Source organism: Natator depressus, chromosome 15 (assembly GCF_965152275.1).
Source record: "Natator depressus isolate rNatDep1 chromosome 15, rNatDep2.hap1, whole genome shotgun sequence".
NCBI classification, from domain to species: domain Eukaryota; kingdom Metazoa; phylum Chordata; order Testudines; family Cheloniidae; genus Natator; species Natator depressus.
In genome coordinates, this window is record NC_134248.1 from 28,564,619 (window position 1) to 28,584,014 (window position 19,396).

At 48.3% G+C, this 19,396-nt stretch overlaps 1 protein-coding gene across 2 annotated transcripts; it reads right to left on the bottom strand.

Annotated features, from left to right (window-relative positions):
- Nucleotides 1–406: 406 nt before the first annotated feature.
- TMEM119 (transmembrane protein 119) lies at nt 407–13,570 on the bottom strand. Of its 2 annotated transcripts, none has more exons than XM_074972530.1 (2): nt 13,359–13,570; nt 407–2,577 (listed from the first exon to the last, which is right to left on the bottom strand). In XM_074972530.1, exon 2 carries the CDS (start codon nt 2,560–2,562, stop codon nt 1,663–1,665), a length of 900 nt encoding a protein of 299 aa, XP_074828631.1. In that variant the 5' UTR covers nt 2,563–2,577; nt 13,359–13,570; the 3' UTR covers nt 407–1,662. The 2 variants fall into 2 exon arrangements, with proteins under 2 accessions (XP_074828631.1, XP_074828630.1); XM_074972529.1 differs by lacking the exon at nt 13,359–13,570 and adding an exon at nt 12,881–13,068.
- Nucleotides 13,571–19,396: the final 5,826 nt, after the last annotated feature.

The window sequence follows — 19,396 nt, forward strand, 5'->3', positions numbered from 1 at the left end:
TTGTCACTAAGTCCAGCGTGCCTGGGTGGCAAGATAGACAGGAGAGTCCAAGGGAACTGTCTGTGACTCCCTGGTAGGACTGTTATGGGTACTACTGGAGCACTTTACTGGCTTGGTGAAATTTAATTACAGAACATACCACCAGGTGAGGTGTCTGCCCTGAGGTAGGCACTCATGGTTGTGAACTACTCCAGACAGCATGACAGGGGCTCTTAGCAGCCCCATAAAACAAACATACAATTACCAAACTAACAAGTCACCCTCCTCATCTTCAAGGCCACAGAAACAAAACAAATCTGCATAGAAAATTTCTTTATTAATAATGGTAGAAAAGGGAGGTAAGAAAAAACACAAATAAAATTGCAAACAGGAATTTTCTTGTTTAAGAAATCAGTGGAATGTTGGCATAAAAATTAAACGCTAACTTCTTAGCATTAGATTTTGCTTTCTCCACCCTCCATTACCTAGTATCTTTAGTCAAGTTGTTATGATTGTGGTGTTGTTTTTTTAAATGGAAACCCTGAGTAAAATATATTTCTTTGAGTCATATTAACATCTTTATGGAACAGTTAATCAGTGGATATAAAGAAGCTTACTCTTTTTAATCTATTATTATTATTATTATTATTATACACTGCAACAAAATATGGAGGCCAAAGAAAACAACTGTAAAAGTCTATCAGTTGTGGAAGTCTACAAAGAGCTGCAGGTTCCATCTTATAGTCCTTTGAAGATTACGATGTTTGAGGAAAAAAATATCACAGAAGGTCATAAATATCGGTAAAGCCTTTACGATGCCAGACGAAAAGTCTGAAGTTATGTTTGAAAACAAGATTCTTCACACTAGATGGAATTACATGGTCCAGTTGCCCCTTGTATGAAGCACCCCCCTCTTTTCAGACTAGTCGAGAGGGCGAGATCCGAAAATCCCATCTAGAGTCACTCACTCCACACACACAATTTCTTTTTCACCCAAAGTCCTCCATCGAATAGTATAAAAATGAATTAGAAAAATAACATTTGCAAGAAAGCCAGCAACAGCTTATTTTACAGAGAACAAAGAATTGCCTGCAAATTCTTCTGGAACTATATGTTGACCCTAATGGATAAAAGCCCTAGATTTCCCACCAAGTAGAGTTCAAATCCATAGAAGCTCACACAAGGCAAAACTCAGGCAAAACTCCCATTGATTTCCCCTAGATACCTGGGTAAGGACCCGTAGGATTTGCGCCATATAAATGGCTGGTCATACCATCTATAATTAAAGGCCACTATTCAAGACAGGCTTAAGCCCCAACATTTCATTCTGGATCTGTCACTCACCCTGAAAGCTAGGTCATGGATTCTGATCACGCCCACCTCTAACCCCTACATATGTACTTACTGAAAGTGAGAGCTACTGAGCAATTACACAGTAACGGAACGGTCTGTTAATGTAAAACACGGTGTACTAAATCGAATCTGTTTTGATATTAGAGCTGGGCACCATGGCTGGTATAATGACAGGGGTATCTATTGTGCCCACTTAATAGAAAAATAGCCTGTTGCGTGTTGAATCAATTTCCAAATCAATAACGTGGTCTGCTGATGAATGGTGATTGTCCCCTGCTTTAGCATTGTTCAAGAACGAAGGTCCGTTTTTCTAGCGCCTGAGTTCCTGTGTTAGACACCGGCAGCACTGGTATCGGGAGCCGCCGGAACGGACACATCTTGCTTCTCACCTTCAGGGGTTTGCACGATGGGATCGGCAGCCACGGGGCATTCTTTGGGCTCTTCTGGCGAGGACTCATTGGCCTGCTGCACTTCCTCAGTGGAGGGAGGTTCTTCTCCTTTGGCCTCCATTTCTGCTGCGCAACTTGGAGCTGGCATCTCTTTTGCTGGTTCAGCTTTCTCCTGGGGAGCCACCTGTTCTTTGGAAACACACTCAGCTGCTTGTCTGTTGTCCTCCACTTTGGTCCCTTCCTCCTGTTCTTTTTGGGGCTTATCCTCTATTTTGGTCCCATCTCCATTTGCCATGGAGACCTTGGCTGGGGATTTCAAGTTCTGGGCAGCAGCCAAAATATCAGCTTGCAGCTGTTTGGATGAGTCCACGGGCTCCTCCGGGTGGGTCTCGGGAGCCTTTTCAGGAACTTCGTTGAAAGCTTTGGCACCCCCCGACCTGTCATTCTGGTCCACGTACTTTTTCTTAGGAAATGACGATGGGTAATAGGCAGAGGCCTTGTGTTTCTGCCGGACGATGACGGCGGCACATATAATGAAGAGCAGCACAAAAACTAAGGACCCCACCACAATGATTAGCAGCATGTACTCTTTAAAGAAGTTCACAATCCTATCGAAGATGTTGCCTGAAGTCGAGGTGCCATTGACAGAGTTCACAGCAATAGTCCCGGATGTAGGACTCACCCCCAAATTCACGCTCGCAGAGGGGGGGATGGAGGTACCCGGATTGTCTCCACTCCCACTGTTATCATCCAGGACAGTCGCCTGGATGTGTGTCGATCGCGTGGTGCACAGAGGTGCCATGAGCATAAGGAGCACACAGACCATAGCTGGAGCAGCCATTTCCCAGACCGGAATCTGCCACAAAACAGAGAGAAAACAGGGACAAGTTAGTATCTGTCCTCGGCAAAGTTCCAGTGCCTGGTCTCGGTGCCTGGGAGTTGTGACAATGGTATGGCGTGTGCTTCTGGGTAAAAGAATGAAGGGTGTGACCTGGCAGGTAGCTTCACTTTTCATGCCCTTGATTTTGTGGTTTGTGCCAGGTAGGTTGCTTGTGTAGCCACCCTGGCTGCTTCTCAGCAACCATTCGGGTGTAATCATTTCCTAGGTTTATTTTGATGCTTTAATTGGGGGTGGGTAGTTTGGGGGAGGGGCGCAGTAGGTTCATCCCTCTGCTACGTTTTATGTAGCTGGAGTATGGTGGGGGGTTTATTTGGGGGGCATGGGTCTTTAAGACATAGGAGGGCTTCCAAGGAGAAATTTCAGCCACAGCCCCATTTCAGAGACTTTCTATTAAACATTTATGATGAGAAACCAAAGAAAACCCTGCCCAGAAAACTCAAAGGACCCAGAGTGAAATTTCACATGGATTGGCCTCAGGCTTTCGGAGAGAAACAGGAATTCATAAATCATGATCAACCCACATTAAAACGTAACCTTAACTATAGAATGGCTATCAGGTACCGCTATAATAAATTACAGAGAAAGGGTGGGAAAAGCAGCTCTCGGGACATTATTGCTTTAAACATCAGCCAGAGCTTCAGGAAACGGTGAGGACAGAGAATCCGGAGGAAGAACTGGCACTTTCTAGAGCTGTGCGTCTTAGCTGGCCCTTGCGATCAGCCCCCGGGCCCTCAGCACCTGCTCATCCTGAGTGTAATTTTCATGATCTTGCAGAAAGCACATGGCTATTGTTGATATTTCAACCCCACTCCCCCCCCCGCCCATGGCCTCTACACCGCTAGCTACATCACAAGCTTTTCATTATTCATGTTGCATAGATGTATTGCCCATAGGAAATCTCCAGCAATAAAGGGCAAACACTGCGTATGACGGACGCCACAGCCGAGTCATGGCAATGGGACACCTGCCCCTCGCCAGAACCGAGTTCCGATCCCAAGCCTGGTCCCTTCGGTGGCTCACCATGGCCTAGGAGCACTGTGGAGGCAGCTCGTTGAATGCCGAGGAAGGGAGGTGCAGGGAGTGACTCCCTCTGGTCAGTTTCCTCAGTTTGGGGATGGGAGAAGACTATGAGAACCAACCCCCCACCCCCCTTGTACATGTGCATTCCCACACAACCAGACACGGGTGGACATGCATCCAAAAATCTCCTACCCAACAAGCTCCAAACCCTCTACTTCGTTTTGCTTCCTTTTTCCGTAGGGAGGACGATTGGGGCCAATTTTCAGGAGCGCAGCTCCGATTTGCACCTCCAAGAAAGCGGGGCTGGGTTTCAACCCTTCAGCCCATTGACCAAGTTGTCTGGAACTTCCCCAGCCACTGTTTCCTCCCCTCACTGACGAGCAACGGCATTCAGCCAGTGGCAGTGTGTGACTGTCAGAAGATGCACCACCACCACCACGCCCAAGGAATCTCGCAATGGAGACCGTCACAGCAGCATTAACTCAGCCCCGCGTGTTTTCTAACCACGTGGACCTCTGGTAGGAGGAAGCCTCCCAGGTCAACCAGTAAACAGGGTGCACATTTTAAGCAGTGGTTTGACACAAGACCTCCAAACACAGTGTATCCTGCTTCCTTGATGAGGCCCCTGTTCTGGAGGCTACAACCCCCTGGAACTCCCAGTGACCGGACTTTGCTTGTGCCGGGCTATTTCTCAAACCCACCTTTAACGAGGGGAATGGCTGGGAGGCTGATGCTGTGCAGCTGTCACTAGACCCTGGGAAGCTCTGTGCGTTCTAGCAGCTATAAAGATACTTCTGGTGGAAACCAGACCTGGCAATAAATTACTTTAAGCGCTGTGGGGCCTGGGCATGTCTCACAACAGAAAGTGCATTTGCAAAAGATAACACACAGGCACACCCCAGGAAACTGACAAATAATTCCCGCTTACTTATTTTTATGGGGAAGAAGCGTACGCTGCGCTCCCCTGTTGATTACAGTTCTTCCCAGCCATGCACATGCAGACTCCCTTACCAAGCAGAAGCCAGATGGGGAAGCCAGGAGGCCAGGCTCTTTAAGTAGGAGCCTGTGTGGTGCGTTTGCAGCTTGAGGGACTCTGGGGGTCCCTGGGCCCTGAAAGGATCGGGCCCTGGGAGAGCTGTCTGTGGCCAGGCACTGTCCGGGTTGGGAGTGTGCCACACTGCGCGATGTGGATGTGTGTCGGGGTGGGAGGGGCCCCAGTGCACACCTGCCCAGCCATGGTTTTAGCCCTTTAACTAATCCCTCGACTGTTGGTGGCAGCAGGCCACGCCCTTCCAGGTACAGCCCCTTGCTCGCAGGCCTTGATAAGGGGTGTCTCGACTAAAGTATGCTTGACTGGTTGCTCTTGCCATATAATTGGGCAGAACACATGGTTAGGCAGAACACCAGCGGATGGCGCCGAAAGACTGGATTTATCACCCACCGTAGAGGTCTTAAAGTGGTCCTTATCTTAATCTGGGAGCAGCAGCTTAATCCTACAGCAACGCAGCTCAATAGGAAACACCCTTTTTACTGCCAGGTCTGCAACCCCTTAGGGACTCCCCTCTCCACCCCTACAACACACATACACACGCACACAGAGCACTGCCACCCCACCCTGCCGTAGGACTCTCTTTCCCGGGACAATTTTCAATAACAACATCCAAGATTCACAACATGCAACTTGCACAGTGTTGGCTGGTCACAATCAATCATTGAATCAGGAGCCACAAGCAAATGCCAATGACTAATAATGTATTATTAATAAACTCCAGGGTTCACACAGCCCTGGCTGGCTCAGAAACCTTTCAGTCAGGGAACATGGACACCATTTACCCAACATGGAGTAAGCTGCACATTTTGAATATTTGCAATGCACTGCTGGAGAGCTGTTCGCTTTGGCCTGGCAAAGAGCCGAGGCCTCATTTAAGATCTGCAAGGGGCATTGTGCTCGAGTGTATTTCACCGACACCATCAGATTCTGCTACCCCTGCTTGTTGCTGACTAGCACCTTACTCTGTGAAAAGAAACTGAGTACTTGTGGCACCTTAGAGACTAACAAATTTATTTGAGCATAAGCTTTCGTGGGCTACAGCTCACTTCATCGGATGCATAGAATGGAACATCTAGTAAGAGAAGCTCACCTGAAATCAGTGAGTCAACAGGCAGCAAAAATAGAGAGGGAATTTCACAAAGGAATTCCTGAATATTTGCAAATGACCAATACAAGAATTTTGCAATCTGTTTACCTATCACATCGGTTATAGGGATACTGAACCAATAAGATCAGAACATTTCGATGGAGATGGAGTCTGATCTAGCCATTAAAGACACGTTTTTAAAAATGTTATTTATTCAATAAACCCAATGGAGTGAAAATTAGGGCGTTTTCTTTTAAATCGTGTCTGAGACAAAATTGCATTTACTTAAATAAATTTGCTATTAAAAGGAGGACGCATACATTATCCTATTCAAAGCAGACACAATAGCTACCAAGCAGCCCCTTTGAAAAGTTTAATGGCATTGCTTTTGCCATTTGTTTCCAAAATAACAAAAGCCTGTTGATTATTTTAGGCACCGAGTTACTTGCCAAGCTACATTTCTTAAAGAAAAACTAGCCTGAACTTTGATTTCATTTTTGTGATTGCAAAGAAACATCGTAAAGTGCAACATTCCATTTGTTTTACGCTGACATACTTGAAAACCAGATGAAAACCAGATGAAACTATTTCCCCCCCCTAAGTTTAGTGTTCTTTATAAATACACTGCTGGGGTGGGAGTGCTGCCTGCCAAGATTCTGGCTCAAGCAAAATTAGTTTGGCTGATTAATAAATTCCTGAAACCTGAGATTGACAATGGAAACTTTGAACCGACTTAACTGCAGAAGGGCAAACGTGCAGCTCCACTGATCCGTTCCACACTTTGTTCTAGCTATACACGTGGCTCTAACAATTAGTAAACAATGGTGCAATGATCATCAGCCTCATGCATGGTTAGAAATAGATTCAGACAATGATTGAACTCCCCACGAACATTATTGCTGTAAATAGTCCCAGAATGGCACCACTCGGAGAACATCCACGGCACAGGTACCAGGGCAAGTTTCTGCTGCACTGCCCCTCATCCCTTAGCTAGAGACACTACTACATCTGTAGCTCATTCAAGTTTGCAAGGCCAGGAGTCAGGACAGCACTTCCCCATGTGCTAAGGTTTTCAGGAGAGCACTTAAGCACGTGCTTAACTTTGATATGCACTTAAGTCCCATTGAATTCAATTGTGCTGCACTGGATGGGGATGTTTTCCTGAACTGGGGCCACTAGGAGCTAACCAGCTCACATCACGTATTCTATCATTTATTACATTTTACACAAATGGGTATGAAAAACACATTTCAGCTCTAGGGCTAGGAGAAACAGCAAGTCAGAAGCTTTTCGGGCTAAGAGCTCACATTTCTGGAAGCACTTGCTGAATTGCTGCCTGAGTGACCTCTTGCATGCCGATAGAGAGCCAGAGCCCACTCCAGAGTAGCTCTGGGTTTGAAGCATGGCTTTCTGGGAGTTTGGAAAGCATGAGAAGAGCAACAAAAGAAACAGGGCGGACAAAACCACAGCGGTAATTTTAAGCAGAGTGTAACGTGGGCGCTGGAAGATGTGAGCTGCACATATGAGCATGGTCAGCTTCAGATAACTCATTGGTGGAAGACAGATCACAGACCGCCAAAACTCCAGGCCACGAGAAGAAACTCTCAGTTCTACCAGGGGCAGAAATGGGACTTCAGGTACATCCTTCCAATCTAAAATTGTGCAGATGGCCCTTTTCAAATTGGCTGCAATTGGCACCCCAGCCAATGCGAAGTGTTCTCATTTCCTATTAGATCATTACTGAAATCTGGGGGGTGATTTGTTCCATCTGAGCATGCCAGGCTTCAAACCTGGGATGGAATTAGTGGAAGTGATTCTGCCTGCAGCTCCTTGCAAGGTCACTCACACAGCTCATGGGAGAGCTGGTTTGCTTTAAGAAGAACCCAGTGGAAGCTTGGAGTCATCGTGGCCAGTTCTCTGAAGACATCCACACAGTGTGCAGCGACAGTCAAAAAAGCAAACGGGACGTTAGGAATCATTAAAAAAGGGATAGAGAATAAGACGGAGAATATCTTATTGCCCTTATACAAATCCATGGTACGCCCACATCTTGAATACTGCAAACAGATGTGGTCCCCTCATCTCAGCTGGCATTAGAAAAGGTTCAGAAAAGGGCAACTAAAACGATTAGGGGTTTGGAACGGGTCCCATATGAGGAGAGATTAAAGAGGCTAGGACTTTTCAGCTTGGAAAAGAGGAGACTAAGGGGGGATATGATAGAGGTCTATAAAATCATGAGTGGTGTGGAGAAAGTGAATAAGGAAAAGTTATTTATTTGTTCCCATAATGTAAGAACTAGGGGCCACCAAATGAAATTAATGGGTAGCAGGTTTAAAGCAAATAAAAGGAAGTTCTTCTTCACTGTCTGCACAGTCAACCTGTGGAACTCCTTGCCTCAGGAGGTTGTGAAGGCTAGGACTATAACAGGGTTTAAAAGAGAACTGGATAAATTCATAGAGGTTAAGTTCATTAATGGCTTTTAGCTAGGATGGGTAAGGAATGGTGTCCCTAGCCTCTGTTTGTCAGAGGGTGGAGATGGATGGCAGGAGAGAGATCACTAGATCATTACCAGTTAGTCAACCTGTGTCACTCCCTCTGGGGCACCTGGCATTGGCCACTGTCGGTAGACAGGATACTGGGCTGGATGGACCTTTGGTCTGACCCAGTATGGCCATTGTTATGTTCTTATGTTCGTGAGCTTCACCCATTCTTTGAGTTGATCCACATTAAAGGGCAGGGACAATTTACACAAAGGTTTCCCCTCCCCACACTCAATCTCTCTCCTAAATTAGCAGGCTTTGCAGGGCTAGAAGGAGAGATTCTCATGCATTTAGGATTGCCCAGCTCTTCAGAGCACTGTGGTCAGCACAACCCAGATTGGTGCCTAAGAGGGACAGAGAGATGTTTGCAGGCTCCCCGCTACCAGCTCCACCACCAAGACCCTCCCAATGACCAACACTTCAGATTAGCACCTACTGGGCCAGGAGAATATCCTCAGACACCCCTACAATGCCTCAGTTGCCAGGATCCTTGCTACGAACAGCATTTCAGACAGCCCCGGACGGCACTTACACCAGCAGCCGTTAAACAAACTGGCAGCAGGACCACTTAAGTATATTACATCTTTTGATCCGGTGGAGGACAAGAGAGTAATGTTTGCCAGGTGCCTATGAGAGCAGTGACTTTTGCTGTCTTGACCCTGTGTGGCTTGAACAGAGGCATTACAGGAAGACCTGGCGTGTTCAGCGAACAAAGGCTGCCAGTGCCCCCACACTCTTCATCAGGAATGATGTAAAATAAGATGTAAGATGCACTTATGTTTTTCCATTTGTCTGGAGGAAACGGGGCTGTGCCCAGCAGAGAAGGACATTACATGTGACCTTTGGCAGTTCTTTGTACAAGTTATGTTTCCCTGTGGGCACTGGGGGTATATTAAAGCGATAACGAAGGCCGTTTCCCAGCTTCCTTGCTGCCCTGTAGAATGTCTGCGGTGCAACAGGGACGGGATGGCGTAGGGTATTGGTACCGGGGCACAGACAGTAACCAAATGCTGCCGCATCTGCTGGCCCTTGAACAAGCCTGTGTGAAGTGAGTTGTGGGTCTCCGTTCCGTTACCAGAGTGACGAGTGCAAACGGCCTTTTCGTTGGTAAATCGGTGCAGGAGGCAAAAACCACCACCAGAAGCTGCTGGAGCCTTGTCTGCACTACCCCGATCCTGGGTGTGAGCCCTCCCTGGCTAATAGTGCGGGAGCTGTACTGGCAGAACCATTCAGTTCTCCCAGTCACCTGCCCCTTCATGCTAGAGGCAAGGTTAGCCTGGGGGGGACGCCTGCCCTGCCAGCAAACCGGGATTTCCCTGCAATCACAGAGCCAGGCATTTTGGCTCGCCAGGCAACGCGCAGTGGTGCTTGGTGAGCGGGGAATGCATGTGCATTACCCTGCAGGAGGCAGGAACAGCTCTCGAGATGTGTGGAGTGTGACCTCAGATCTCCATGTTCTGCCAAGGCTGTTTCATGGCCTGACCCTGCTGCAGGTCATCGCAACAAACAGCATTTCCCCTTTTGCCCACTCCCGAATTGCATGGGGGTCACTGCACCCTGCCAGTTCATATGGGAGGATCTGGGATGGCAGGACCAGCGTAAAACAGTTGGCTTGGCAACTTCAAGGTCCATATTTGCTGTCCCCACACCTCCCAGGCAACCAGCTTTAACCCTCAACAGGAAAGACACTCTGGCTGAGGTGGGCAGCTTCTTGCTCTCCAAGCAGCATGGGCCGCAAGCCACCGAGGGATGATCAGTAACACGGATAGACCAGAATGGACACCTGTAGCTTCCCTCAAGCAAACTACACAGGGAAGGGGTATTTCTCCCCGACTGGGAGCGCACTCTACCTCTGATCTCACCTCTCCCCTAGTCAGGACAGGAGGGAATGCTGAGACCATCCGGTCTCAGATAGCTAAATGCTCACAAGTATTGACCCAAGGATGGGCACCTAGGTGTATCTAGACCAACCCAGCTAGCTGATTAATTTAGGGAGGGGTTTCCCCTCCATTGTTTCAGCCCTTTTGTGTTATCCTCCCCCATTCTCTTTGCTGGGATGGATTTAACCTGGGATCAGTGTAATCTAGACAGAGCTATGCAAGCAGACATGCCAATCCACACCTCAGCCCTGCTGTGTTGTCACTCCCCCCACACCACCCAGATCTGCATAGCTCTCATGTGGTCAGGCAGGGTGTAACCTAGCATCCTCACGGCCGAGTCAGCTTTCAGCCAACACCTCGCCCAGCTCTCGCCACTGACCTGCTCCTAAAGGAGAAGCGATTATAAGCCTGAACTCATCTCCATTGATCACTAGCTGGCTCAGTGAAAGAGCTCAGAGGAAGAATGGCCCTGTGGTTAGGGTGCTGGCCCGTGGCACAAGAGATGAGGGTTCATTTCCCAGATCTCTTGTGCTAACTTAGGCCACTCTCTACCTCAGTTTCCCCATCTGTAAAATAAAGCTAGTGTCCTCCCTCACAGGGGTGCGTGTTATGAGGATAAAGATCTTGAGGTGCCAGAGAAGTAGCTAAAGAACCAACAGCCTTGCTCTGGGTTAGTTTAGCCATTAGCGGTTCTATTTTTCCCTCTCTGCATGCGATGGGCTACAAAGAACAGTCGCCCGGCCACCCTGGAGCGTGTCCACGTTCCATAGACGGGCAGCAGCAGCAGACTCCCCCGCCTTCCTTGCCCCAGCAGTCAGCCCACAGGGAACCCCCAGGACCTAGCTGCTCTCCATTCCCAGTGAGCCCATCCCCAGTTTCAATGCCCCCCCACCCCACCCTCGTCTTCTTTTTTAAAAAAAAAAGCTGATTTTAAACAAAAGAAAACATATTTTGAAAAAAATTAAAAGAAAACAGAAGCTGCACTTTAAAAACATACCACAGTAACTCCCCCCGAAATCCGGTTCCCATTCAAACACAGAAAAAAGGACCAGAGTCTCTCCTCTCCCATCTTTGCAAAGAGGCTTGCTGCTAGCAAGGAGGAAAGGAGCACCTGATGCTGTGGTCACCCAGGTGCGTGCTTGAGACCAGCTCAAGCTGCAAACTTTGAATCCAGATCCCAACTTCTCCAAAGTCAGCCAGAGGAGCCAGGGTTTTGTTATGAAGGCCAGAGTCACGGCAACCAGCAAAGCAAGCAGCCGCTCTCAGGGGCGCTAGGGTCCTTCTTACCTGCTATTACTGGCCTTTTTTTAAATCAGATTTGTTTATTTTGTGAACACTTGTTTGTTTTGTAACTCGCATTTGGTCGCCTTGTCCCCCAGCCCCACCTTCTTCTCCTGGACCCAGGAGCTGCATTGCGACCCTCAACTACATAGCAAAAAAACACGAGCATGGACCAACTGGAGAAATGAGGAGACGAATCATGATTACCACTTAGCCTTCGTTCACACAGCATTATAAAGCACTGAACAAAAACGGAATTAAGGAACTAGACCTGGGCCCAGATCAACATGATGAAACTACCCACGCCCTAAATTCGGGGGGGGTGGGGGTGGGGGGGAAGCTTCAGATCTGGAGCTAAACTTTATGGCTTGCCCCACTTCCACCAAGATAAGGGATATTATACTTCCAGCCTGCAGTCGTTATTCAGGCAAAACTCCCACTGGCTTCACCAGGAGTCTGCACTGGCGCCACATTCATCTCAGAGCCAGTTTTGCTGCAGCAGACCCGAAGCCCTGAATAGCTTCAGTACCACTTGGATTACATTGTAAGCTCCGTTTGCAGTGAAGTTTTCCTCCCCCCTGTGTTATTTAGTTCAGTGCTGGCTTCCCCCCCAAAGTTTCCGTTGGTGCAGCAGTGAGAAGGCGGCACAGAAAGCAGACCGGGACTTTTCTGGCCCTCCTGGCTTCAACAAAATTAAGAAGCCATCTAGTAGCCTTGAGCTATGAAGGGAGCTGCAGCAGGTCTCAGCCACTGAAACTTAACGCAAAGAGAAGGCCACTTCTCTTCCCCCCGCCTTTAAAATGGCATCTGACTCTGTTCAACGGTTTGCCACGTGCAGCTTGGGCAAAAAGAGAAGAGGGGGAAGCTGCAAATTTTCACTCTTTTCCCCTGCCACCCAAAACCTGCCTGCACCCAAATTACTCCCCGTTAGGTGGGTCGGTCCTCCCCAACCGTCGTACCCCTCAGCACACGCTGCTTGGGCCACGGTCCTTGGACCACAAGAAAGAACGGAGACATGGAACGCTGAGAGCCCGCTGTCCAGGCAGCCCATTTCTCCGCCACATTGCCCATCCAAAAGCCAGAGTGCATTCCCTCCCCCAGCCCTCCTGCACAAATCCCCAGCATATCGCCCCCAAACTCCTGTCCAATCACACCCTATATATCCCCAAGCCCCTCCCCGAGTCCCATCGTATCCACTTCCAAACTCCTCCCCAGTACCATAATGTACCCCGCCAAAATTTCTCCCTGAGCCCCCAGCACGCTTCTCTCTCCGCAAATGCCTGCTCTGATCCACAGCCGGGATTTTTAATTGTAAAGCAAAGGAAGCAAATCTAACGCAATTTTCCTCTTTTTGGCAACCCCCTTTTTTCTCCCCCCACAACCCACTGAGTTCTGCTACCTTCATGCAAATGCATATCTGGCCTCTCACACAGGCACCCTGCTTTGCCCAGCAAGCTCAGTCGGCTCACTTCAGTGGCACTTGAGAACTTCTTGGAAGGGTCCAAAGCGAAGCATCTGGCTCCCTTTGTCTTTCACTGGTATTCTGTAAGCAACTCCAATATGAAATCTATGCACCATGCTGAACAATTATTCCAAACAGAACTCCGCCAACATGCCTGTCTAGCTGAGCACACTCAACTTGGTTCACAGATGAGCATGAAATCCTAACATCAACACACTGGGAAAAATAAATATCTAGATCTATGACAAAGAAAAACAATAAAACCAGCCCAGGTCTGTGCTGCGGTGAGGAGTTCAAAAAAGGAAAAGAGAAGGTTGCTGGGGGGAGGGGGGAATCCAATGCAATTTTGTTTGTAGATTAAATATTGTAAAGCGAAGTGAAGGATCTGAAAGATGGGGGCGTTGCATGTACTCACCAGCTGTAGGTTAGACAGAGGCTAAAGTCTCCCAGCACCCTCCTGCCGGGGGGGGGGGGGGTCCGTCTGCAGGGCCTGAAAGAATGTAAAAGCAAAGGGGAAAAGTTTGCTTGTCCTGAAGTCCTAGCCCAGTTTCTTCTGGCTCCTTGGGACGGTGTCTATCTGAGCCCAGCCTGGAGCCCTCCTCCTCTGCAGCCTTGAGCTCACTGGCTAGGATCGCATTGGAGCAGCTTGTTTTCATTAAGGCTAGGCTGGTTTCATGTGGGGACAAGGGAGGGAGAGAAGGGGGGGCGGGGAGACCCTCAGTGTCTCCCCCGCCTGCTGGCAGCTCCCTCCAATCTTGGGAAGCCCTGAGCTTTCACTCCCACATCTGCCAAGGGGGAGCTGGGGGGCGGGCGGAGAAGCAGGCAGAGGCAAGGAGCTTGTTCTTTACTGGAGATCTGTCAAAGGCAAAGCCCGAGCCCCATCAAAGCTGCAGCCCCAGACAAAAGCAATCCGGGGAAAGTTTTGTCTTTAATTCCTTCCAGCAAATCTCTCTCGCTCGTAGTTCCCCTTCATTAACCACCACGATAGAACAGGAATCAAACGCCCTTCGCAGCACCACTATTGAACTACTCTAGGGGTGACGATGGGGGCTGGAGGGTCTAACAAAGGCTTTATTACTTACTCTGATGGAAAGCGTGGGGAGGGGGGAGAAATAAAACCCTGGCTTGGCACGCCTGGCCATCCCTCACAGCTGTTCTTCACCTTGTCCACGTGGGCTAATTGGCTCCAGCCAAGATACCAGCAGCAGAAGGCTATGGATTTTCTGACATACTCCCAAGAAAGCCAAGCACATTAGGAGAGCTGCCCGTGGGTCCCCTAGCTGCAAGGAGAGCTCAGCGGCCAGGAACATGCCCAACATGATGCTCCCATGTGGTCCCTCGTGGCTGGACATTCCTGAGCCCCCACTGTCAGGACAGGACTCCCCATACAGAGGGGAACCCCCTCCCAAGATAGTGCTGAGGGGAGGTTATCTTCAGAGGGGGTAGGTCACCTCCAGCATGCAGGCGAGGTATTTTAACCCACACATGCTCTAGTCACCATCCCACCTCCGTTCCTCCCAGTCCTGGCCTAGAGGAGCCCACGTCTGCCAGGGCACCTGTGCTCAGAGAAAGGAGGGCAGCATGCTGGGGAAATGCACCCCCTCTGCTCTCCTATCCACCCCCTTGGTTCTCCTGCATGCAAAGCAATGGCTTTAAAAACCAGGTACACTATTACTATCTCCCCAGCCCCTGAAGCACATGTGGCCCCGTACGGTAGAAGCGCCCCTGGGACTGGTCACCTCTGCAGGCCGACACTCTGCAATCCAGGGGAGGCCGGCTGCCAACTGCTCCTTTTGATGCACGTTTGCTCCACCCCCGAGGGTGCCCAGCAAGCTGCCAGTGCAGCCCTCAACTGGGCAAAATCTGGGCCTTGCTAGCCTGCTCAGGGCCTCAGCCACTTCTGGGCATCCATACTTCTATAACATTACCTGGAAGCAGCAGATTCTTTGCACTCCTTCCACGCTTCCTCCCTCCAGGGGACCCCCCCACTCCTCTCCCAGGACGCTTCCCACAATCCTCCCCCACCAGCCATTGGCTCTGCAAGCAGCTGCTCTGCTCCCCACTCCCTAGGGGTGGCTCTGGCCTCCTCGAGGGCCCTCCGCAAGGCCTCTGGAAAAGAGGCTGCCAGGCTCAGGGCAACTGGTGGGCAGCCCCGGAAAGGCCCCAGAGCACCCTCGCGCTCTTGCTGAAATCAACAGAAGTTTGCCAGCAGGAGGCTCTTCAGGATACAGCCCCCGTGAAACCCCTCTCAGGAGCTGGTCCCTTGCTAATTAAACCACTGCTTAACAGAGACCGAACAGAGGTCAGACATCTGGCTTGAGAACTAAGGGCGGATTTGATCCAAAATTCCAGAAGCAAAAGGTCAGCCTTTGACCTGCTAACCCTGGGGCTGCTTCCATCAGTCCGTTTCCCTTGCTTTTGGTTTCCCCATTGCTGTTGGACTTGCCAATCACCTGCAGAAGAGTTTAGCATCGAGCCACTGACAGAGTTCAGCAAAGTGTATCTCCAGTTAGCTCGATGATGTTCTGCAGGCCACCCAGCGCTGCTCCCAATGGAGACAGAGCGGTACAGAACATGGGGGAAGGGGAATCGCTCTCCAGAGCCAGGCTTGCATTCAGAACCAGTGATTTGCAAGGCGCACAAAGGAGAAATAAAGAGTTAAAAAGTTACCTTCCTGGCCATAACCCAAGGCAGGGCTGGGGGAGCGCCGTTAAACTCATGAAGGGGAGGGGTGTCTGGATTTCTTCTGGAAGCATTGCTGGAAAAGTCACTCCTGTATGACAGTTTAACGGGCACCGAACTCCTTGTTTCCGAGAGGCCATTTCCCAAAAGCTCGAGCCAGAAAGCACCCTGTACTAAGAAGAATGCATTTCTGTCCCCACTGGCAAAACTGGTATAGATTAGGGCCCATATGACGCTCTCTCTTTTTATACGGACCAAGGGTATTTTCCCCACAGCCCCTCCGTGGCATCCTTCTCAGCTAAGCTCATCCAAGCTGGGTGTTTCCTGTATTCGTCGTTGGGATCAGTAGGCAAAAAATCCACGTCGTTTTGCCCCCCACACATGCTGGTATTGTGCATGTGAAACTGACGTGTTTGCACATTTTGCACACTCAGTGAAAGCAGCCCTGGATTTATTAGAAATTGGAGTGTCCTCACTCCTGTTCTGGAGTTTATCTGGGCAGATCGCTTATTAGCTTTGAACAGGCTGCTGTGTCATGAAGGCACATCGAGGCCTTCAGGCTCAGGTCACTGAGCCCTGAATAAAAAAGCCAAAATAGTAATAAACCCTTGGGTGTGTAAATACTAGGCACAACTTGAACAAAGTTACAGCTATAATAGAAGAGACAGTTATAGCGTAAGGCTAAGAAGTGCCCTGGTTACTTTGGGCTTTAACAATGGGTGATTGTAGGTTTCTAACACTTTTTCCCCAAACAAGACCATAACATTGCATGGGACATTGAAAAAGTACGTGGTTCACTGAAACGAGCGAAACTGTTTAGGACACACGTTAACTGTCCTTGGGTGAGTTCATCGACTTGGTATTTTATTTCTGAGCTTTTTCCCAGCATTGTTTAAATAACCCCCTAAAAAGCTTGTGATAAAAACACTTTCTTCACTTCATTCCCCTTTTGTTTTCCCAAAGGAATGGAGCGAACATGCCTCCTTGAGGGGATCTAGGTTGTGAGAATATTGCACCCGGGACATTTATTGCACTGCTAGGATGATTTGGGATGGAAATATGAGCCCTGTGATCCTTGACCCTCCCTGCTGGAATTTTTCCAGTACTATACTTGGGTCCCAGGGCAATTCAAAGGAAAGCCATTGGGTTTCAGATTTCACCCATGTTGCCAAACTGAATCAAATTAATTTCTTTCAGAAATAATTAGTCTTATGCGTTGTCCGATTATTGCATCAAGCAGCATAATTTACCCCAGCTGCTGGGAACGCTCTTCTGTGCGTCAAATCACTGGGCCCAACCCTTCCAGGAAAACAGAGAAGGAGAAAGAAAGATGGGGAAAAGGAAGAGAGCTGTGGAGAGTCTTCTGTTTCTCTGAACTAATTTGGCTGCGCTCCAAAGGTTTCAAGACTCTGCTTCCAGAAATGTATGGTTAGAAATCTGGGATAGAATGGGGAAATGGGTCATCTTGGCTTTCCTGTAGTAGTCAGTATGATGGAGCTTGGCTAGAGCTCCAGGGATACCTGGCACTGTTGAGAGACTTTCTGCCTGTCCTCAATTTCCAGGCTGAGCTGCCGGGTGCCTCTGTGACAACACCTCCGGACAGCAGCCCCAGAGACAGCAACTAATTCCTCCCTGCGCCCGACGCACTGCTTGGAGAGATGTTATAATTCAGGTCCCTCAGGTCTGGTCCATCATTAACCCGTAGTGACCAATCCCAACACGAGAACAGGTTCTGTGGTTTCGGTCAGTCCGTACTGCAAAGTTTTCCAGATGGCAGAGATGCTTTGGGTGAAGCTGAGTTGTCAGTTTCTTTAATAAAAAAAAACAAACCACCACCTCAGGAACAGAAAACCTCAGCATTTAACTAGCCTGGAAAAGGGCCATCTCTGAAGGTGGTCCCTCTCCCTTGCCTTTGGTGTGAGGATCTAAATGCATGGAGTGGAGCTGGGTGCTACAGCAACCCACCCTGAAACACACTGGAGTGACACCATGATGACAGGGAACAGCAGCTCCCAGCCCAGCCCATCTGAACAGGAATGCCAGTTTCAGTTTGGTGAATGTTGCATTCCCTCATGGGAAGAAAGGGAAGGATGGTCTTGTGGCTAAGACGTGGACTGACAGTCAAGACATCTTGCTTCAAGTCCTAGTTCTGCCACGGATTTACCACGATGCGTTGGGTGGAGCCCTGTGACCGCTCTCTGCCTCAGTTTCCCCACTTATAAAATTGGGACAAAAATAACTACATCTTTCACAGGAGCATTACAAGACTTAATCTATAGTTCTAAAGTGCTTAAGATCCTGTGAAAGGCGCTAGAGAAGTGCTAAATATTTTTAATGTGTGCCCTCCCAGTTCTGGTCTGCTGAGCCATTACCCTTTCTCCAGTCAAGTCCGTCCTTCTGATTCTAACCAAGTCTGTTTCTAGCTGCTCAGAAATAAAACCATTGATCCTTTTATGCCTGCACAGGGAGGTCATGGCTTGCACTGTACATGGCAGAGGCTAGGGAGCTCAACTGGATGGTCCTGCAGCTGCCACAGGCAAAAGCTCCCATCAACTTCAGAGCCTGGGGCACTGAGCTTATAATTTTGGTAAAGTCTGAACAGCAGAGATTTTCATTGCAGAATGTTATCACCCTGGCTTCCTCCTGGGCTCCTTTTTAGTCTGAAGTCTGTCATCTTTGCTTGTTAATAATGCAACAACTTTCTCTAGGCATTAGATCTAGAATTAATCTAGGTTACAACTGAGAACTAACTTGTAATCACTTCCTGAAAGTGATCAGAACAAAGAGTGAAATTTGCGCTATTTGTATTGCAGAAACTATTTAGGTCCAGAGGTTTGGATCAAATTCACCAGTGAGTGAATTAAGTGGCCAGCTCTGTGTATTCAAAATGTTTAGGCAAGGCTGTCACCCATCATTTCTAACTATAATAAGTAGGGCTGTCAAGCGATTAAAAAAAATTAAGCCCGATTAATCATGCAATTAAACAAGAGAATACCATTTATTTAAATATTTTTGGATATTTTCTACATTTTCAAATATACTGATTTCAGTTACAACACAGAATACAAAGTGCACAGTGCTCACTTTATTTTTGATTACAAATATTTGCACTGTAAAAAAAAAAGTATTTTTCAATTCACCTAATAAGAGTATTGTAGCACAATCTCTTTGTCATGAAAGGTGAATTTACAAACGTCAAATTATGTACCAAAAAATAACTGTATTCAAAAATAAAATATAAAACTTTAGAGCCTACAAGTCCACTCAGTCCTACTTCAGCTAATTGCTCAGACAAACAAGTTTGGTTACATTTGCAGGAGATAAATGCTGCCCGCTTCTTGTTCACGTCACCTGAAAGTGAGAACAGGCATTCGCATGGCACTGTTGTAACCAGTGTCGCAAGATATTCCAGACGATATGCATCCATGCTGATGACTGGTTCTGCTCAATAACAATCCAAAGCAGAGTGGACCGATGCATGTTCATTTTCATCATCTGAGTCAGATGGCACCAGCACAAGGTTGGGGGTTTTTTGTTTTTTTTTATGGTTCTGTAGTTTCCGCATCGGAGTGTTGCTCTGTTAAGACTTCCAAAAGCATGCTCCACACCTCGTCCCTCTCAGATTTTGGAAGGCACTTCAGATTCTTAAACCTTGGGTCAAGTGCTGTAGCTATTTTTAGAAATCTCACATTGGTACCTTCTTTGCATTTCATCAAATCTGCAGTGACAGTGTTCATAAATCAAACAACATGTGCTGGGTCATCATCCGAG